This window comes from Lolium rigidum, chromosome 6 (assembly GCF_022539505.1).
Source record: "Lolium rigidum isolate FL_2022 chromosome 6, APGP_CSIRO_Lrig_0.1, whole genome shotgun sequence".
NCBI lineage: Eukaryota > Viridiplantae > Streptophyta > Magnoliopsida > Poales > Poaceae > Lolium > Lolium rigidum.
This window is the reverse complement of record NC_061513.1, coordinates 240,574,739-240,597,610: the sequence shown is the minus strand read 5'-3', so window position 1 is coordinate 240,597,610 and position 22,872 is coordinate 240,574,739. Positions and strand designations below refer to the sequence as shown.

Genomic DNA, 22,872 nt, shown 5'->3' with positions numbered 1-22,872 from the left:
AGGCACATAGGCCCCTTTTTTATTTAATTTCTTTTTATTTTGTTTTAACTTGGATGGTGAAAAGGATAAGGTTTAGGGTTTAAGATCATTTCAAAATACTTCAACAAACAATCATGGCAATATCACAACATATAAGCATGATCACTATGTATCAAACTTAATTTAATAAAAGTTTTTGTTGGTTTCCAAAATTTGGAAATAGGGAAATTCATTTCTTTGTTTTTTTGAAATTTTTGGGATGTTACAATGTCCCAGCAGAAATTCCGTAAGAATAACTTTGATGACGTTTGTACTTCTATTGTAATGATAACTTTATGCATCCGATATTTGTTGTAGCAGAATATTCGGGTGCATTAGGTATAAGTTTATTCATGTGTATGAAACTTTACTCAATCTTAAATCTATTGGCCACGTCATATTTGCCACTTTTGGCAAAATATTATGTCCTCATAGTTTATCTTCAGGTGTCGGTGGCAAATATTTGTTGACTAAGGAGAAAATCATGATTCTCTTAGCCTTTTTTAGGCATCGGTATTGTGATGCTTTTGTATGAAAGTTATCGGTGGCAAATTCTTTGAGTGATCAGCTCATGTTGCGGGTTCGATGAACCCGTAGTAATCGCAACTTTGCCTCAACCGATGATGTATGTTTTGGCGACAACCTCCAAGCAAATCGAGGGAACTATGCCTGCCGTCGGCTCCGTCGCTCTTTAGTACCTCCTTGTTCGATGTACCGGCATGGGCCTTTCATAAGTAGTTTTATCCTTGCCATCAGCAACACTCGCATGTTCCCTGAGACTTTAGCAAAGGACAATTGTGTATTGTTGTAAGTCCCATCGATTTTCATCCATTGCAGCGCTCGTGTTTTTCCCGAGGCTTTAGATTATAATTTCGGGTATAATCAATACAAGCGACCCTCGATATTTTTTTATCGAGTCCACTTGTTGAAGCCAAAGTTCGCGGGTATTATGCGAAATAATCTTGAGAAAAAATTTCGGGTGTCCCAAATCAATTCAATACTCGAGTAAACAAAAATTGAGTCTTTATTAATAAGTCTATGATGATAAGATAAGCTAATACTGCTATGGCTAGGAAAGCCTTATTGAAAGAAAACATCTATGAATAAAGATGCATGTCACCACTCGTCTCCTTTATGTAAGAGGAGGTTCCCTCTTGTCTTGATCCGTGCCTAGGGAGCCTGTAGCTCAGGTGCCGATGATTTCTGGAGCAGTATTGATGGTTTCCTTAGGAGTACTCGCGATAATTGCCAGAGTGTTAGCGCCTTTGGCTGAGGCCTTATAATCAACTACCAAAGGAGCAATAGCTGGAACTGCCATTGCAGAGTCATCTTGTTTCTTCTTTGACTTCTTAACGCTGTCATCCTCCTGGAGCTTTAAATCTTTGTCTCGAGAGGCTAATTGTTTAGAGGGAAAATCGATTGTTTCCTGCTTTACTCCAAACTTAGCATCGATCTTCTGAAACTCGCGGTCGCAATTATCCGAGCGAGAAAAACTTCCATGGACTGTGATATTGGTCCCATTGTTGCCTGACATTTTGAGCTTTAGATATGCATAGTGTGGCACATCCATGAATTTGGCATAACCTGGTCTCCCGAGTATAGCGTGGTAGTGTGATTCCCAATTGACTACCTCAAATTTGATTCTTTCTTTCCTGAAATTGTCGGGTTTCCCGAAGTCGATATTCAAGGAAATCTTGCCAAGAGGGTATGCTGGTAAAGTAGGAACTATACCATGGAAACATGTATCAGACTCTTCTAACATTTTGGTTGTCATACCCATGTTTTTGACTGTGGTGGCGAATATCAGATTTAATCTGCTTCCACTGTCCATGAACACTTTGCTCATGCATGTTGAATCCTCCAATTTGTGCTTCGACTACCAAGGCAGCATGACCTGGTTTTGGGATAGACATCGGATGGTCAGCTCTGCTAAATAGGATGCTCTGTGACAACCAATCTACACATTCCAGAATATTCGCCATGGTACTTTCTGCGAGGTTGATTTTTGCGTGAGCTTCTTCCTCTATCTTCTGGAAACACTAGTTTTGTGAATCATGCTCATGTATCCCCGTGGTGGGAGAAAGGCTTCATTAGGATTACGAGTTTGAACTTGCTGAACTTTGTGCTGAGGCGGAGGTGGTGCGGGTTCGGCTGCTGCGGTTGTCCCCTGCCTGCCTGTTTTGTAGAACTGCTGCATTTCAATAAACTGTCGACAATCTCTTAGCAAATGACTCGACTTCTTAGTGTCATCCTTGGGATCGATATACACATGTATGTAACAGGAATCATTTAACTACTCAGCAAAAGGTAAATTCGGGACCCTTGAAGGTCGCTCCCTGTAATTGCCGCGATTTCCTCCAGAGTTATTGCGATTGCTATCTCGACGATCATCACGCATATCATCATATCGATCATCTCGTCGATCGGAATACCTAGCAGCTACAATGTTAGTATCATCGTATCCGCGGTCTTTCCTTTTCTTACGACGATCACGTCGATGACCCGAATCATGCCTCTGCTGGTCATCATCTTCGTCGTCACTGCGCGAACGAGGTGTCCTTACATGATCTTTTCCATCAGCCCAACTGTTGGCATTCTCCATCAGTTTGGTGATAGTTTTTGGCTTCTTTCGACCAAGTTCTTCGATATACGATTCCCGTCGGATGCCATCACTGAAGGCACCAATTGCTCTATCGACGGAAACATCTTCAGCAGTGTTTAAGAGCTTAGTAAAATGCCCGATGTACGTGCGCATTGATTCCTTCGGCTTCTGCTGACAATGACGTAGCTCTTCGATTCCGACCGGCCTCTTGTACGTGGCTTGATTTTTTTGACAAAGGCGTCAACCAAAGTCTTCCTAGGATCTAATAGATCCTTTCGGTAAGCCTCTCAGCCATGCTCGTGCCGAATCTTTCAGGTAAAGCTGCAGACACTGCAACGCTGCTATCTGGTTTCCCTTATGCAAGATCACAGTTTGTAAGTAATCGTCTATCCAAGACCTCGGCTCCTGCTGCCTATCATAATTGGCAGCATCAGTGGGAGTAGGCTTGAATATCTTCGGTGGCATCGTCTCTCGAATCTTGTAACTTTAGCAATCGGCTCCTCGCAATTCGCCATCGTATTCCTGAGTTTCCTCGGAATCGTCGCTATCATATCCTTCTCTTGCAGCACATCGTCATCGAGCTTTGTCGATTCTGCTTGTGTGATATCATCACGAGCGTCTTTCGAACGATACCTGGATCCACTGCCCTAGTGTGTAGCTTTCTCCTTCCTAGGGACGAGCTTATCTCCAAGGATCACGAGGCTTTCCAGAGCATCCCGATGAGCTTGCGCCATGGGCCCATCGGGTGTCAGCTGATGGTTGATCTAATAGCATACAAGGTTGGCAGTTGCTCCCTCGACAGTTTTTGGCCTGAGCATGCCTGCGGTGTCCATAGTCATAAAGGATTTGGACAAGTTTGAAGCTATCTCCCTTGCATCATCTTCCTAAAGTCGAGGCATCCTTGGTCGATGTCTTCCTGAACCTTGATTACTTCGAGACGCACTACCATGTGACGCTCTACGTCGCTCACTTGATTGATCGGCTGCGTGCCGGCGTCGTTCTAGACATGCTTGCTCGTTCGACAATCGCACTCGATTCCTTTCTAAGATAGTATGATACGCATTAAGAATCCCTGCGGAAGCTCCAGAAGGGATCCGAGTATTGTTGGTTATAGCAGCACGGGCAATCTCCCACTCTTTCTCAGTAATAGTATAGTTACTATTATCGTTACTAGAGTTGTTCTCAATGTTGCGGCGCCTATTGGCATGCGGGGTGCGTTCTCCTTCATCCCCGTCGACCGGGTTGAGGATAGCGTAGATCTGATGATGCGCCACCTTCCAGGTAGCTGTCCTGGCGATGTTGTCGATAGTTTCTTCATCCGAAGAATAATTGGCACTACAGACAAACGGCGCGTCATCCGAGCCCAATCCATGCCTGGTGTCGCAGTTGAGGTAATAGTATAATTGGCACTACAGACAAACGGCGTGTAATCGAAGGACCCGAATCAAATCGAGTTCCCCGAGCTTGGTGATGAAGGGGCCGATGACAACGTCGGCGATGCTGATGAAGTTGTGGACGACATGACTGCAGTAGCCGACGACAAGCCTTGTGCCAACAGGTTTCCCACAGACGGCGCCAATTGACAAGGGTGCTCCTTGGCAATGCTCACCTTTTGGGGCTTGATTGACGGAATCCTCCAGGCTGACACGAGACATCGGATACCAAAACAGACAGGGAGAGAGATTTATCCAGGTTCGGGGCCCTCGATGAGGTAAAACCCTTACTTCCTGCTTGTCTGAACTTGATTATCGAAATTATCAGGTTACAATGGGGTAGCCGAGGGAAAAGACTAAGATCTCGTCGAGAAGCTAATATTTCTAATGACCTAGCTCTAGACTTGCGGTGAATCTGGTAGTGGTGATTGTGTGTTCCTCGGCAGATTCTCTCCTGGCCCTTATATTGTTGTCCAGGTCCCAAGAGTTATGTCCAGGTTCGACTAGATTACAAAGAGTTCTATGTCTAAACTTTCCTTGTCCTTCGTCTTCTTGCCTTGTTCATCAAGAATCTTTTTTCGAAACCAACGTATCGGCCCATCTTGGTCGGTGAATGATCTTCATGGGCCCCTGGTTAGGCTGTAGGAGTTAGCATAATATTTTTTACCGAAGGGTAATGCCCACATCACTACCGAAGTGACGCAGCGGCGCCAGTCGCTGGCGCGCCTAAGAAGACACATCGACGCAGAGTCGCTGCCAGACGGGCCCGACGAAACGTCCGCCAGACGCGAGCGGACACTTTGCGCGTCCGCGCAGCGTCCGTAGAGACACATCCGAGGCGCATATTTGGGCCAGGTTTATCTCGCCGTGGACCCGGTCACTTTACGTCGCTTCGCTGGAGGTGATATCAGATGCATTTTTCGGCCCGGCGAACGCATACGGTCGTTCAGCGTCCATTTGTGTCGCCCCATTGAAGATGCCCTAACTCGCTATGGATCAACGATTTGTCTGCAGGTTTGGTGTATTTCTCCTTCACTCGAAACAGTAGACTATAGTTGGTGGATGACGCACGAGGTCGAGTGAGTCAAGGAGGCGGACGAAACCCGGACCGGTACAGAAGCCGCATGAGAAAAAGCCGTAACTCGCTATGGATCCGGCCGTCATCCGTTGCGGTCACCCTTTAGTCATGGTACACTAGTGCAACTTGTTGACCGGCGTCAGGCGTCACACGTTGCATCGATGCATGTTTTTCTCTTGATGGGAACAAACAAGACGTATGGGAGCCAACTTATCTTCACTCCGAATGAGGAGCAATTCTATACAAAGGTCAATTTCACTGTTTTACGGTATCAAGATCATGCACATTTTTCTTCGGAATTGAAATGACAGAAACTACTTTATTGGCTTGCAGATAATCATTATCGTTCATATAATAATTGATGCATAAACTTTGGAGGGATCTTTAAGCCAAGACATAGGATACTCGTCTTGTTAGTTTCATATTCATTTTTAACAAAGTTGTATAATCTCAATTTGTCTTTAGGGGGTCCTCTAAAAAAATTACAGGACGGGAAGATTTTAGAGGATCTGCTAGAGTGTACCTTTTGCCCTCCATCCTCTTTACTTGATTGTAGTTACTCTTATGTAGAATGACTACTGTGCCTTACAAGCTTACAAATGAGGTTTTCAAAAATTTCTTACAGATTCATACTAATGTTATTTTTGTCCATATATATCAGGCAAGACGTATATTAAATTTGTGTGCACAGTTCAACCAACTTTATTGACAGCTCGCTCGCGAATTTCACATGCTCCAACTAGGAAGGGACACATCAGGGTCGCCCTACAACCACGGCTGCTTGCACAGCCCTGCATCTGTCTTATCTGAATTTTTTTGAATAATACGTTTTTTCAGCAATTTTATAACTAATACGCGATTTCAAAATTTTACGAATCTATAGCTGCCGATGGACAGACTGACTGGTGGCTGATGCCGATCGGCGCACTGGTTTGCGGACCAGACCGGCCATTTTGGATCACATCCATGCACATGCCTGTGGAAATTGCAAGGAAAGATTCAGCTGTAGCTAACTGCACTATCACCCACGTGCATTGGTCAAATAACCTTGTACGCGAAGACTGTCTTGATTCTGGCTTGGCTTGGAGTGAAACTGCGCGCGCGGTTGGAGACAAGGTGGAGAGGAATCGGGCGGGAGCGCGGTTGGCAGCGGGATCGAGCGGTGTGGCCTGTGCGGGGATCGATTGCGTGGCAGGCGGAGCAGCGGCTGGTGCGGTCGTGGGTCAAGCGGACGAGGCGGATGATGCCGTTGCCTCACCGTTGCCCCATCGTTGCAACTTGCCAGCCCACCAGGGTTGCATATTAGGTGCTGTTGTGTAGACTGTCCGGGCCATGCAGCGCCGGCCACCGGTCAACCGATCGGCAGCTATCCATGTTAGTTGTAAAATCTATTATTATCTATTAACAGTACATTACGGGTTAACTAGAAATTAGAGAATTAGCTAGAAAATCCCACAAAAAACAGAAACATCCGGCCATCAATTAATTAGATGATTAAATCATAGCCATCAATGAGTATTCACGTTAGACTTGGAGTTAATTACCCACGTATGCCATAAATTATTTCCCATACCCCTTCGATCTATTTTTAGGTCAATAGAAGTTGAAGTACAGAAAAAATATCATTGAGGCTGCTGGCTCCCCAACCTCCCGCCGCCACCAAGAACACCCCTAGGTGTGTGCACAGGAGTTCAGCCCAATAATTCAACTTGATCGATCCTGTTGGCCCTCTTCCCTCTCTTCCCCCGCATCGTTGTTATATGCATGGGTTCTCATCTTTCATGACCTCAATCCCTCAATCATCACAGGGAAATCCACACCGGGCGATAGCGGAAAACGTACAAGCCTACAAGGTAACGAAGCAGATTGCATTTTTTTCTGGCGGCCGGTGCCTCCCAATGGATCACCAGTTCACCACTGCCCAGCAATTTATGACCTAGGTATGTGTTGCGATCTTTTTATTCTATGGCTTACACTTAGATGAACCGTAAAATTTGGTAGAGATTTTCTAATGGTTTCAGTAAGACCTAAGATAAAACCAGTGCAGACGTATGCAATGCCACTTCATGCGCACCGTAAGATTTGCCGTTTGCTGAAGAGGCCGCGAGGCCGTGATGATTCTCCAGACATTGATGGTGCGTTCGCGAAGTGTGCCTTGTCGGCAACGTCCGCGAGTCTATGCCATCATCACGGGAAGATTAAACCTGCTGGTCCGGATGAGCTCGTGGAGAAGCTTGGACTCCCGGTTCAGTTATTCGATTCGGCGCGAGCTAGGTGCGCCCATCGTAGAATCCAACACCTGGTCGGAGATGCAGGCACGATATGGTGCCAGAAAGTAGCAAATCCTTGCTCACGACTTGCAGGTTATGTGGGTGCAGCATACGCCTTGGGAACGCCGGGACAGCTGCCGACACTAGCAGCACGTCGTTGTGTACTCGCGGTCAGCAGGGAGACACCATAATTACACTCTCGGTTGGGCAGATGCGGTGCAGATTGTCCGCGGATGGGTTCGTATGGATCCTCACCTGGGTGGCCAGACTACCATCGGTTTCATAAGTTGCAGTGTGCGTCACTCTCAAACGGGAGATGATCAGAAGATAATGGCAGCATACAAGCAGGAGAGGAAGCTGAATTTACACTAAGAGCATCTCCAGTCGCGTCCCCCAAACCGTCCCCCAAAGCGATTTGGGGCGCGCCGGACAAAAAAAGCATTCCAGCCGCGTCCCCCAAAGCCCTTTTTCGTCCGGCGCGCCCCCATTCGGTGTCCGGCGCCCCGAGCCCGTCCCCGTCCCACGGGGACGCACCGGGGACGCCGGACACAACGAAGCGAGGCGGGGAGTGGCGGGGCCGACCCGTCGCCGGCACACTTAATTTAAACCTAACCGTCGCCTACCTCGCGACGGAAGTTATTGGCGCGCAGCGACGGTGCAGCTTCCCGCAGAGGGCGCAGCGACGCGTCCCGTCGCGCCTAGCTCTGCGTGCCGGCGTTAATGAGCGCCACCGCTCCTCCGCCTCCCTCCGGCCTATAAAAGGGGCGCCTCTCATCGTCCCTCTCCACACACAAACCCTAGCGCCTCTCTCCCAAACCCTAGCCGCCACCATCTCTCAACAAGACTCGACGCTATGTCTGGTAGAGGCGGAGGCGGACCTCGCGGCCGCGGCCGCGGTCGTGGTCGTGGTCGTGGCCGCGGCGCAGCTGAACGCTCGCCGTCGCCTTCCACGCCGCCGCCTTCATCATCGTCGGAGATGGACGTGGAGCCGGACGTCCTGTTCGAGTTCGTCCACGTCCTCAAGGGCGACCCGCGCGGCATCCCAGAGGCTGCCGGACTCCTTCGCCGAGTACGTCGGCGGCGTACGCCCGCGCACGATGCATCTGCGGGAGCATTCGTGCGGCTACTGCCGGTGGATCGTCAAGGCGATCTACGACGCGCGCGGCAAGATGTACTTCAACATCGGCTGGGAGAAGTTCGCGCGCCACCACAGCCTCCAAGCCGGCTTCATCCTCGTGTTCTCCTACTTCGGCAACAGGGACATGAGCGTCAAGGTCTTCGACGAGAGGCGCTGCCTCCGGGACTACCACGTCGACAGGGACGACGACAGCACCGACGAGGAGGACGACTGAGTGTTGTTTCTTCGCAGCGAATACGTGCACGGAGGTTTCTGCCTGTTCGCCTCATCGGTAGAACCAACAAGGGCACCATCCTCCCGCTGGATTTTCCAGTTTAGGTGACTGGGTGTGCCCTCGAGTGTTCTTTCTTAGCAGCGAACACACGAAACCTTCGATGCACGGCCTAGTTAGGTTTAGTTTCTTTGCAATATTTTATATTTGTGTCCACCATGGTTCAAACTATGTATTAGTTTGTGCAAAACCATGTTCCAAACTGTGTTTTCGTGTAAACCACGTTCCAAATTATGTATTAGTTTGTGGAAATTGAAATAAAAATGCTAGAAAAATTATTTTAAATGTTTGGGGCGGCGTTTGGGGGACGCGGCTGGGGAGCGACGTCCCCCAAACGCGGCACGAACGAAACACGTCCCCCAAACGCTCGATCCGGCGCGGTTTGGGGGACGGTTTGGGGGACGCGACTGGAGATGCTCTAAATAAGAATATGCATGAGAGATGTACGTGTAGTTATACTTCTAGATACATATGCTTTGGCGGGAGGATATTGATGTCTATCGCATGTATGCATGATGATGGTTATTCCCTTTGTCAAGTTTTTTTAAAGCGTCAACGGTGGGCAAAAATCCCATATGAAATTTGCATTCATCAAGAACAGGGAACAAAGGGTGCAGTACAGAGTACATGCATTACAGTACACGGCCACGACACATGCCCAGAGTACATCAAGGAGGAGAGATAAGCTAGCGAGTTCAGATCGTCGCAAACACGGGCACACAAAGCGTCAGCACCATGACGCAGGATCTTTGATGGGAGACGGTGAAGCTAGACTGCTAGAGGGCCCAATGCGTGCTGATAATGGATGAAAGCTGGCGCAGAGACGACGACACTCCGTCGATAACTCTACGGTTCTCGGTTTGCAAGTTGGCACGCCTGTCAATTCTCATGTTAAATAGCATGAGCTTTTGCCTGGTGATTAAGTAATAGTTTACTAATGTTTACAGCTGCAGGATGATGCTGAATTGAACACTCGCAAGCTGTTGTCCTTGGTTTCTCCTCGCATCAAGCCTCCGAAGCAGCAGATCGATGAACAAAGCGCCGAGACGAGTAAGGTTCCTGTTGATAGTTCGTTTACTTTTCTTGACATACTATGTAACCCAAACTTTCTCAGCTAGCACATTGGGAATCTTATATATAATATTTCCTTTATGTGAACCGTTAATTAACAATAGCATAATCTATTTTTGAGAAAAAAGATCATTCTTAGTAGAATTTTGACGACAAACGGAATATATTTGTTTCTTGACAATACGTATTGCAAAGACCTTTATAATAAGTTCATATAAATTCTTAGGATGAACATATAGCTATTTTTCCATGGCTTGGGCAGGCTGATTAACTATGTTTCCATTTGTGCTGCATATACTTTAGGCAAAAAATAATAGTCATTAATTCTTCTGTACTCATCTTTCAAAACTATAAGCATGGAAACTTAATCATTTCGGTATTTTGAGTTTCTCAAGCAAAAAAAGAAAGTGCATTGTTGACAAACTAATGATGATTGATTCTGGCAAAGATATTAGTCATGATGCATCATTACTCATATGAGGACATGATCTATTTGGTTTAGCCCACGGTCCAAACTACAACAAATTTAGTAAATGAAGGCATGTTACACCTGAAAGTAAAATTGCAGTTTTATACATGGTAAATAAGATCAACAATTGGTCCAATATGATATGGAGATGCAAATTATTGTGAAGAATCTTACATCTATATATGGTACAACGTTCATCGACAATGCCCTACTCTGCATTCTAATTGAAGCCCCGAGGTCATGATTTATTCAAAAAATTATCATGGTAAAGAAACATCAAAACTCAGTTCCAGAAGTTTTAACGGATATTTGTTTCATTGCACAAATAATTTGCCAAATTAAAAAAGAGTGGTTATGTGATTTCATTTGCTAATATTTTGGTTGCCCACTTTTCAATGACACATAAATATGCATTTTTTTTCCTTCAATCTGCTACTAAATGTGATTTTTCACATGCAAATAATAATAAAATAACGTTTTCTATTTAGATACAGACAAAAACTAAATAAATTCCATGAACTTTCAGTGGTTATGTATTCCACCAAAATCATGTTCCATATAATATGTTGGCATTCATGCAACGAAAGTAAGTACAACATGTTGTAGATTGTGATAAAACACCACATGCGTCATGTGCGCGCTATTTCGGCGCTAATAGCACGCTATAGCGTTTCTAGACATCCCACGCTACATCATTTCGGCGCTATAACGTGCTATAGCGCGCTATTAGCACGCTATAGCACGCTAATAGCGTATTTTTCAGCCGGCGCTATTTTATTATAGCGCGCTATTTTTTTCCTTGGTTAAAACACAAACCAAACACATGTATGATTCTTTCTGATGTGTATATTTTCCTAACCAAGCTCACATTTTCATGATTATGTAAACAAACATAAAATAATTTAGAAAGGAAATATATACAGATGGTTGGAAACATAGAGTGGACGGCTAATCCAATGTACCGTAGCAGTAAATCGACCAACATTCAAAAAGAGAGTATATAATAGCTATGCACATAAAGACACATGTTTCAATTTTTATTTCTGTTTGAACTATGTTTCCTTACACTTCATTATGAAAAGTAACTGACCAAAATTTAGAAATAAAATGATGATTTTCTTTGAGATATGAAAAATATATTACAAGTTTGTAGGTCATTATAAGTCATTTTTCACTCACAAATTCTTTGTAAACATAATTAAAGATGTCGCCTGCTACAAGTCTTATAAATTGAGTCAAACTCAAAATTTACAAATTTTGACCAAATACCTATATTAACAGATGGTTCTGGGTGTCTGCAGGTAGGGCTGAGATTTCCATAACCCGGTCAAAATTAACAAGGAATAATCGAAGAACATCGGGTTCTAGTTCTAAACCAATCGTACGAATCGTGCAGATGTGTTCGACAAGTTCAGAGATAGCTCGGGCAATTTCAGCGCCCCAAACCTACGCCTGAGTAGCGACGGCGGTCTGAGGGCTCTGCTGAGCTTGTACCACGCGGCTCACATGGCGGTGCCAGGTGAGTCTGCTCTGGATGACGCCATAGAGTTCGCGCGGCGGCACCTCCAGGCCATGAACGGCGAGCTCCGGTCGCCGGCGGCGGAGCAGGTCTCCCGCGCCCTAGACCACCCTCTCCCGCGGTACACGAGGTTGCTGGAGACCATGCGCTACGTCGCAGAGTATGCGCAGGAGGAGGTGCATGACGGCACGCTGCTGGAGCTCTCTAGGCTCAACTCTAACCTCATGAGGTCCCTTCACCTCAAGGAGCTAAAGGCCCTGACCTTGTAAGCCCTCTTAAAATTTTAATCTATGGCTTGCATTTCTAGAAGAATGATTTCCCCGTTTTGCTAAGTCTCCGTCAAGAAAAGTTTTGGTAGAGAAAACAAAATAGCACGTGGAGCAAACATACTCTCCACAGGTATATACGATAAATTGGTGACCTTAGATTGTCACGCCGCAGGTGGTGGAGGGATATTTACAACGCCGTAAATCTAACATACTCTCGGGATCGTATGGTGGAGATCTACCTTTGGAGTTGTGGGATGATCCCTGAAGAGGAGCACTCGCGTGGACGCTTGATATTCGCCAAAACATTTGGAATTGTGTCATTTCTGGACGATACTTTTGATGTCCATGCGACCTTAGAGGAGTGCCGTAGCCTCAATGAAGCCTTTCAGAGGTATGTTAGCTAGTTCATTTGTATTGAAGATACTAAAAAGGGATACACAATTGGCATCCCGAAATGACTAAGAATATAATGCATATTTTTATCGTTTAAATTTGAGCTTTGTCCATGCTTTTGTTAATGCACACCTGCAGGTGGGATGAAAGCGCGGTTTCCATCCTCCCTGAATACCTACGCATGTTGTACATCAAAACACTAAGCAACTTTAAGGAGTTTGAGGAACTTTTAGAGCCACAGGAGAAGTACCGCATGTTTTACGTCAAAAAGGCGGTACGTCGCAGAAAAGTCTACCTCGTAATATTGAGTATTGAGTTTGCTCACTCGACATTCTAATTCACTTTAGCAACTACATTGGCACCCCCCCCCCTCTCTATTTTAATCAGTTTTGGAGTATGGTTTCAGTGTCATATATGGATGTTGGCTTTGTCTGTCCACGAACCTTTTACTCAAGTTTTGCATATGTGATGCATATCATCTTCTTGTTTTTCTTTCTTTCGCTCGATCTTTTTTTTTCGAAATGGGGGCATACCCCAGCCTCTGCATCAATCGATGCACACGGCCTTTTCATTTATTAAAATTCTAGAATTCAAAAGTTTACATTGTGAATCAAAGAAGGTTGAGACATGTGTCAACCTCCGAAAGCAAAAGCAACATATAACACAATGTATCTCTAGAATTTTAGTTTGCATTTTTTGGAAACTTAGAAGTGTTATAACAAAAAATGGGGTGCGGGCGCAACTAGTTGGAAATGAGAGTTTCCCCATATAGCTATCCATCCTGTAGCCTACTAGTATGACGCCACCCAGTAGCCCGGAAAAAGAAGTCCTGAGTAACCGTTAGCAAACGGTTGCATCCAGTATCCATAACCTCCCGCTGGTCCTCCGGGAGTAGGTACGCCCATTGTTGAATCCAGTGTGTAGCTCTGCGAATAACCTGCAAAAAATTTGTACCCTTCCGTTTGTTAAAAATCAGATCATTTCTGGTGGTCCAGATAGACCAACACAAAGCCGAGACACCAATCCGTATTCTGACTTTATCTTTCTTTTCAACACCATTTAGCCAATTACCAAACATATTAGTAATATTTGCAGGAGGTGGTATATTATATGTAAAATAAATCATACGCCAGATTATTTGGGCAAAAGGGCAAGAAAGAAACAAGTGTTGTACAGTTTCTATAGAATCACAAAAACAAGGGCCAGATTTCTTTCGCTCGATCTATCTCCCTGTGTACCTATATAGCCGAAATCTGCCATGTGTAGTGCATTAGGCTTCAAGAAGCATTGACAAGGGTGTTTAATTGTTGCTTCATCTGCTTTATCATATTTTCCCTTATCAATCCCTACCATACACAAAGTAGGAAAGCTCTAAATCTAGGAAGTCTTGAATACAAGATGACCTTCAGCAATTTCCAAAGCTATTGAGTTGGGGTAAAGTGAAAACATTATGACAACAACACCATTGATTGTGTCTAGATTGAAAAATATATCAAAGGTGTTTCATGAAGCCCAATGACATATATAGTGAAAAAGGGAAAATTACGTAATAATCACATTGATGTTAGCTTGTGTATATTTTCCTCACCAAGCTCACATTTTCATGATTATGTAAACAAACATAAAATAATTTAGAAAGGAAATATATACAGATGGTTGGAAACATAGAGTGGACGGCTAATCCAATGTACCGTAGCAGTAAATCGACCAACATTCAAAAAGAGAGTATATAATAGCTATGCACATAAAGACACATGTTTCAATTTTTATTTCTGTTTGAACTATGTTTCCTTACACTTCATTATGAAAAGTAACTGACCAAAATTTAGAAATAAAATGATGATTTTCTTTGAGATATGAAAAATATATTACAAGTTTGTAGGTCATTATAAGTCATTTTTCACTCACAAATTCTTTGTAAACATAATTAAAGATGTCGCCTGCTACAAGTCTTATAAATTGAGTCAAACTCAAAATTTACAAATTTTGACCAAATACCTATATTAACAGATGGTTCTGGGTGTCTGCAGGTAGGGCTGAGATTTCCATAACCCGGTCAAAATTAACAAGGAATAATCGAAGAACATCGGGTTCTAGTTCTAAACCAATCGTACGAATCGTGCAGATGTGTTCGACAAGTTCAGAGATAGCTCGGGCAATTTCAGCGCCCCAAACCTACGCCTGAGTAGCGACGGCGGTCTGAGGGCTCTGCTGAGCTTGTACCACGCGGCTCACATGGCGGTGCCAGGTGAGTCTGCTCTGGATGACGCCATAGAGTTCGCGCGGCGGCACCTCCAGGCCATGAACGGCGAGCTCCGGTCGCCGGCGGCGGAGCAGGTCTCCCGCGCCCTAGACCACCCTCTCCCGCGGTACACGAGGTTGCTGGAGACCATGCGCTACGTCGCAGAGTATGCGCAGGAGGAGGTGCATGACGGCACGCTGCTGGAGCTCTCTAGGCTCAACTCTAACCTCATGAGGTCCCTTCACCTCAAGGAGCTAAAGGCCCTGACCTTGTAAGCCCTCTTAAAATTTTAATCTATGGCTTGCATTTCTAGAAGAATGATTTCCCCGTTTTGCTAAGTCTCCGTCAAGAAAAGTTTTGGTAGAGAAAACAAAATAGCACGTGGAGCAAACATACTCTCCACAGGTATATACGATAAATTGGTGACCTTAGATTGTCACGCCGCAGGTGGTGGAGGGATATTTACAACGCCGTAAATCTAACATACTCTCGGGATCGTATGGTGGAGATCTACCTTTGGAGTTGTGGGATGATCCCTGAAGAGGAGCACTCGCGTGGACGCTTGATATTCGCCAAAACATTTGGAATTGTGTCATTTCTGGACGATACTTTTGATGTCCATGCGACCTTAGAGGAGTGCCGTAGCCTCAATGAAGCCTTTCAGAGGTATGTTAGCTAGTTCATTTGTATTGAAGATACTAAAAAGGGATACACAATTGGCATCCCGAAATGACTAAGAATATAATGCATATTTTTATCGTTTAAATTTGAGCTTTGTCCATGCTTTTGTTAATGCACACCTGCAGGTGGGATGAAAGCGCGGTTTCCATCCTCCCTGAATACCTACGCATGTTGTACATCAAAACACTAAGCAACTTTAAGGAGTTTGAGGAACTTTTAGAGCCACAGGAGAAGTACCGCATGTTTTACGTCAAAAAGGCGGTACGTCGCAGAAAAGTCTACCTCGTAATATTGAGTATTGAGTTTGCTCACTCGACATTCTAATTCACTTTAGCAACTACATTGGCACCCCCCCCTCTCTATTTTAATCAGTTTTGGAGTATGGTTTCAGTGTCATATATGGATGTTGGCTTTGTCTGTCCACGAACCTTTTACTCAAGTTTTGCATATGTGATGCATATCATCTTCTTGTTTTTCTTTCTTTCGCTCGATCTTTTTTTTTCGAAATGGGGGCATACCCCAGCCTCTGCATCAATCGATGCACACGGCCTTTTCATTTATTAAAATTCTAGAATTCAAAAGTTTACATTGTGAATCAAAGAAGGTTGAGACATGTGTCAACCTCCGAAAGCAAAAGCAACATATAACACAATGTATCTCTAGAATTTTAGTTTGCATTTTTTGGAAACTTAGAAGTGTTATAACAAAAAATGGGGTGCGGGCGCAACTAGTTGGAAATGAGAGTTTCCCCATATAGCTATCCATCCTGTAGCCTACTAGTATGACGCCACCCAGTAGCCCGGAAAAAGAAGTCCTGAGTAACCGTTAGCAAACGGTTGCATCCAGTATCCATAACCTCCCGCTGGTCCTCCGGGAGTAGGTACGCCCATTGTTGAATCCAGTGTGTAGTTCTGCGAATAACCTGCAAAAAATTTGTACCCTTCTGTTTGTTAAAAATCAGATCATTTCTGGTGGTCCAGATAGACCAACACAAAGCCGAGACACCAATCCGTATTCTGACTTTATCTTTCTTTTCAACACCATTTAGCCAATTACCAAACATATTAGTAATATTTGCAGGAGGTGGTATATTATATGTAAAATAAATCATACGCCAGATTATTTGGGCAAAAGGGCAAGAAAGAAACAAGTGTTGTACAGTTTCTATAGAATCACAAAAACAAGGGCCAGATTTCTTTCGCTCGATCTATCTCCCTGTGTACCTATATAGCCGAAATCTGCCATGTGTAGTGCATTAGGCTTCAAGAAGCATTGACAAGGGTGTTTAATTGTTGCTTCATCTGCTTTATCATATTTTCCCTTATCAATCCCTACCATACACAAAGTAGGAAAGCTCTAAATCTAGGAAGTCTTGAATACAAGATGACCTTCAGCAATTTCCAAAGCTATTGAGTTGGGGTAAAGTGAAAACATTATGACAACAACACCATTGATTGTGTCTAGATTGAAAAATATATCAAAGGTGTTTCATGAAGCCCAATGACATATATAGTGAAAAAGGGAAAATTACGTAATAATCACATTGATGTTAGCTTGGCGAGTCAACGGGATATAGGGAAGAAGATTGTGTGGAAGAGGAGAACATATGATGCAGATCTTCGGTTGTAGTGGGTGTATGTTGTCTCATGAGGAGCCACGCTTAGGCTATAGGGTCAAGTGACTCCATAGATTTATTTTGAACCCCTTTATTCGAGGAAAGGAACATCTAAAACCCCTTCGGTTCATAAAATAATACTTTTTTGATAGATTCGTAGAATAATACTTATTAATGCTTGGAAGATATCCATAATTGTAGAATCATAGGTAGTATCATGCATCTCATGCATGCAAAAAAGCTGATGTGGTAGTGCAATTAAATGAGAGATGATTGTAGTACTAGGTAGATACCGTATCATAGCACGTAGTACTAGAAAATTTAATGTCAAATACATCTTGTACATAGATGTGCATTGAGATTCTACAAATCATTTAATATAAAAAATTATGATACTAGTACATGATACCATGCATCATGGACATAGTAACATGTAATAGTATCATACACATGATACTTTTATATAATACTATGCATCATACGCACCTGGAAGCCGAATTGAGTTTCTGACATTGTGACTAGTCTTATGCTTTAGCCCGGTGCGTCTATTCCCAAAATTGCACCAACTTGTATTTCAACATTGAATACAAAAGAATCATGTAGTATATTAATAGCTCAAAGCCAACAAAGATAGGACAGCTCGGTGCAATGCCCGTTTATGGGCCCGACCTTGCAGCTTGGCTTCTCCACATAGCACGTTCACTTATATGTCACTGATTTGTTTATATTCCCAAAAAGAAAGATCGATTTTTCATCATAAGCACTTATATGTAACTCTGTAGTATTTTCATTTGTTTTCTTCTTGTATATTGCTTTAATACTCGTCGATCTTTTAAAAAGAACCAAATGCATAAATCTATGATTTTGATTACGTTTTCTCTATGTGTAAACATTTATTTTTAATTGATTCTTGATTAATTCTTATCTAACCGAGATTAGCTTAACATAGAAAGTACCAGTTGTAACTCGTCCGCAAGTGAGAACATAGAAGTTGCAACCCATAAGTAACGGGCAAAATTGTAATTGAAACTCGTGCGTAACAAAAAAAATATACCAGTTGCAACCCGTATGCAACTGACCAGTTGTAACCCATGCGCAACTGAAAAAATAGTAGTTACAATCCGGTGCACAAATGGAAAATAGTAATTGGAACCCACGTGCAACTGAGAAAATACCAGTTGCAACCCATGCGTAACTAAGAAAATACTAACCAATACACAACTGAGAAAATAGCAGTTGCAACCCATGTGCAACTGGGAAATATCAGTTGTAACCCGTGCGCAAGTGAGAACTACCAGTTGCATCCTATGCGTAACTAAAAAAATCCCAACCAATGCACAACTGGGAAAATAGCAGTTACAACCCATGCGCAACTGAGAAAATAATCAGTTGTGATCCATACGCAACTTAGAAAATATTAGTTGCAACACGTGTGCAAGTGAGAAAAACCAGTTGCAGCCCCTATGCAGGTGAGAAAATAACGGTTATAACTTGTTTGGACTAGCATAACTGAAAAAAAAAACTAGTTGAAACCCATTTTCAGCTGAGAAAATAATTAATAGTTCTGCAACCCGTGCGCAGGTGAGAAAATACAAATTACAATCCTTGTGTATGATGCTATTTCGAGGCTATTATTCAAAAATCTGACTAATCTCATGTCCAAATACATCAAGAAAAATTAGGGTAGTCTAAATATATCAACTGCCTAGACAAAATGATGCATCAAAGCTTGTAGAAAAGCAGAAACATACAAGCCCGGTCAAAATTATCTAACAAACAAGCCTACTCAAACACATGGGCACGTGGGAAGAACAACCAGCAGCCAAACACAACGCACTAGGTACGTGGGATTTGTCAACAAAAAAAAAAGAAGCTGGTGATGGTACGGGAGGTCGACTTGGAACTTATTAAATCTCAGTCGTGTGAGACCTAGACGCTGCCTTTAAACTCCCCGGTTTGCTATTACCCTGCATTCTTGGTTTGTTAAAGTCAAAATTTACAATGTTTGACCAAATATATAAGAACGTTCATAATATAAATTTAGTATTATTAGAATTGTCATAAAATGTATTTTTTCTTATTATATGAATTTAGTATTATCGGTATTGGTAATTTTTCTCCACCATTGATCAAACTTTTCAAATATTATCTTTTGCTAAACCTGGAAACCAGGGTAAAACTACAAATTAGGGAGTATATACTAACCACAAGGTACTGCCTATCTTGAATTCTTGTGCGTGCAGTACCAACTGCAATCGGCATACTACATGCAGGAGGCAGAATGGACCAACGACAAGTACGAGCCAAGCTTCGCGGAGCACGAAGAGCTGTCTACCATGTCCACGGGCTTGCCGATGCTCAACCTCATGGCCCTCATGGGCTACGACGGCGCGGTCGCAACCCAGGAGGTGTTTGACTGGATGAGCGCACCTGTCCCCGACATGGTCCGGGCTGGCGCAGTGATCGGCCGCTTCCTCAACGACATCTCCTCTTACAGGGTACGTTTTTATCACTACTCATGACCGGAGACCGACCGACATCACCGGCTCACTTTATTTTGATCACGTGGTGCAGCTGGGGAAGAACAAGAATGACGTGGGTAGCTCGGTGGAGTGCTACATGCAGGAGAAGGGAGTGACGGGGGAGGAAGCCGTGGCGGCGATCGCTGCCATGACGGAGCACCGGTGGAGGTTGCTGAACCGGGCGTGCATGGAGACGAAGCGCGCGCTGCTGCCGGCGGTGCAGCTGGTGGCGAGCATAGCGAGGACTTGCGAGGTCATCTACCTCCGTGGCAGGGACGGCTACACCTTCGGCAGCCACGCCAAGGACCTCGTCACCGCGCTCTTCCTGGACCCCATCCCTCTTTAAACCTGCAGCTGCAGGATACGTGCCGCAACCAACTATACATATGTATTTGGAATAATCCTGATGTTAAGTGTCAGCTTGCAAGGTCTGTTCACTTTTCGTATGGTCTGTCACGTTCATGTTCACGTTCTCCACAGTGGTAGACATTTACGTACCATGTAAGATTTATATTGGTGTATTTTTTCTGTTATGTTGAGTTAGTCATCACTCATCAGCTCCGAATCGTGGGATGGCATGATCATATCGAACAAGAAGACGGGGTTATGCTATGCATGTAAGAGTGTGCTTAGTTCCCTGAATACAATTAAATAAAAGAAAAAAAGAAAGAAAAGCCAAACTATGAGCATGGCAAGCTTTGATCTATTTTGGAAAGACATATGATAAGGTAAATTGGTTCTTTTTGCAGCCAATTTTGCGAATGAAAGGTTTTGACTAAAGTGGAGTCATTGGATTCACCAATACGTTAGTAAAGGTTAGTAAAGGTAGCGTAGGAATCTAGGTTAATGATGATATTGGACATTGTTTTCAAACAAAAAAAGGGGTTAGGACAAGAAGACCCTCTTTCACCTATTCTTTTTAATATAGTGATGGATATGTTAGCAGTCTAGTTGACGGAGGGGTTTTCATTTTGCAATATGCAGATGATGCGATTATTTTTATGGACTATAATCTGGAGAAAGCTCTAAACATGAAATTAATTATTTGTATCTTTGAGCTATTGCCGGGTCTTAAAATAAATTTTCATAAGAGTAAAATTTTCTATTTCGGAGAGGCTAAAGAGGACGAGGACAATATAGACATCTTTCTTCACATGGTAAACTCATCAAACATAGGCATGGTAAATGTATGTATTATCACATCATCTTTCCTAGTAACTTCTACCAAAACATGAGGATCAAGGACAAACCAGTTACTTAGCTCATAGGCATCCCTGGAGAAATATTGTAGACTCAGGGTTATCACAGGGGTGCCAGTTTATCAAAATGCATATGTTAAACATCACATGGAGCTTGTGACCTAGGCACCCCTAGAGCCTATGAGCTAAGTAACAGGTTTGGCCATATCTATATATCTATGATTGGAAGTCCAGGAGTCAAGAAACATGGCAGACTTAGGGTTACCACAGAGGAGGGTGAAGGAAAATTTAATCACTACTGTTGCAAATAAGGTTGTTAGAAGATGTGGTGAATCAAATAAACAAATTGAAGTTCAGTATCAAATTTCGGCTATTAAAGAATTGAATGAAGAAACTCCTTATGATGTTTATCTATGTCATCTACTTCTTTGATTTATGGGGTTCTGGTGGACCTAATTGGCAACGTGAAGAAAAACTATGGTACAAGGAACAAGATGAAGAATGGACTCTTGTCCAAAACAGATCAAGATCCAAGCATGCAAGAGTTCAACGTGAGAATACACCTCATTCTACTTCGCAGCAACATATCCGGCCTTCTTATTATCAACCACGTATTATCCAAGATAGTTTTCAAGGTAATATTCCATTAACTGGTGCTAATCTGATCCCTATCAGTGTTCATCCAAATTTTGTTGAGATCGTTAGATCTGGCCATGATCGTGAAGTTTGGGATCGACATGCCGTAGATAGCAAGAATTCGATTTCAAATCCTGCCGAGGAAACCAACTGTGGCCCAAAAGTCACATCTCCTTTGCGGCCCAATAGCAGCCCAATCCAATCCATTAGCAGCCCGATCTCCACACGTCTTTGCGCAGCAATGAGGCAACCGTGTCGTTCAACCTTCTGTCAGAGATGCCTTGCTCCAGGTCATTTATCTAGAGATTGCACTAATCAGATCAGATGTAGAGTTTGTTATAAGTACTACCATATCTCTCACTAATGCCTGCACAAAAGGAATAGTCAGAGATTTATATGGAAAAAGGTTGTTAAACAGATAGAAAAGCACAATAACTCTACTGGTATATCAACTGCCTCCTCATCTTCCTCTGGGACACATAGCATATCACACGTATCAGAAACCATCGACATCCAACGTTCCCTCTACACCTCATCGACGTCGTCGCCACCCTCGGTGGCAAGGGAACTCCTGAGCATGGCCAACTCCTATTGCGACCCCTTCCCTCACGTCCCTTATGCTATGGTAGCTATCCCACCCGGTCCACTCCGTACTCAGAGAGGATATGTGATTATGGGAGGAGATTTTCCTATCGTTTGTGATGACTGGGCGATTGCATCTATTATCCCTGATCCTAGACAAAACCACTTTGATCTAATTGGCCAGACAATTATCCAACAGATGCATGATACTGGCATTGAGGTTCGTACTATTTCTATGTGTTCCATGGGCTCTGCTTTAGTTCGCTTTGCCACCTGCACTGACATAGATGCTGCTATTAGTGTTAGTCCAATCAATGTTGGGGATAGCATTCTTAGGTTTGTTGCTCGACATCATGGCATCAACCGTAGATCCACTTTCCTGACGCATGATGTCTGGGTGATGCTACTGAACTATCCACTAGATTGTTGGGATGTTGATACTGTCAGCAGAACCTTTGTTCCCTATGGCCGTTTTCTTGTTTGGAACAAAGACTTATCAAACAGAGCTAGGATTCTGGTTAAAATCCGTGCATACAATGTGGACTTTGCCAATGAGTATTGTTGTGATAAAGAACCTAGCTGACGATGGAAATTCTGACTCCTGGACTTGTCCCTTAGTTCTGTTGGCTATAAGGATGCTTGGTGCTACTGTAGGTGATGAGGACCCACTGCCACCAAATGGTGCCAACCCACATCCCTTACCACAAGTTCACCATGGTTTCTGGCATGATGATCACATGATGCATGATGATGATCTCAACATGGATGAAGGAAATACTTTACCTGGCCAAGGAAATGCTGCACCTCCCCATGTTGCACCTACTGCTAATGTTGCACCTCCTCCTGAAGCCAATGGTGCACATG

At 43.7% G+C, this 22,872-nt stretch overlaps 1 protein-coding gene across 1 annotated transcript; it reads left to right on the top strand.

The window, feature by feature from the left end:
* The first annotated feature begins 3,825 nt into the window (after positions 1–3,825).
* On the top strand, positions 3,826–19,937 carry LOC124663865 (eudesmanediol synthase-like). Its single transcript, XM_047201516.1, has 8 exons — positions 3,826–4,011; positions 4,057–4,178; positions 11,632–11,651; positions 11,747–12,134; positions 12,311–12,529; positions 12,670–12,805; positions 19,313–19,567; positions 19,644–19,937. Exons 1-8 carry the CDS (start codon positions 3,826–3,828, stop codon positions 19,935–19,937), a joined length of 1,620 nt encoding a protein of 539 aa, XP_047057472.1.
* The last annotated feature ends 2,935 nt before the right edge of the window (positions 19,938–22,872 follow it).

Excerpts from the sequence above, each read along its gene's own strand:
- LOC124663865 (XM_047201516.1), top strand. The coding sequence starts at position 3,826 with ATGCGGGGTGCGTTCTCCTTCATCCCCGTCGACCGGGTTGAGGATAGC. Across the intron at positions 4,012-4,056 it reads TGCCTGGTGTCGCAGTTGAG|GACCCGAATCAAATCGAGTT; the intron begins GTAATAGTATAA and ends GTGTAATCGAAG. Across the intron at positions 11,652-11,746 it reads ATGGTTCTGGGTGTCTGCAG|ATGTGTTCGACAAGTTCAGA; the intron begins GTAGGGCTGAGA and ends CGAATCGTGCAG.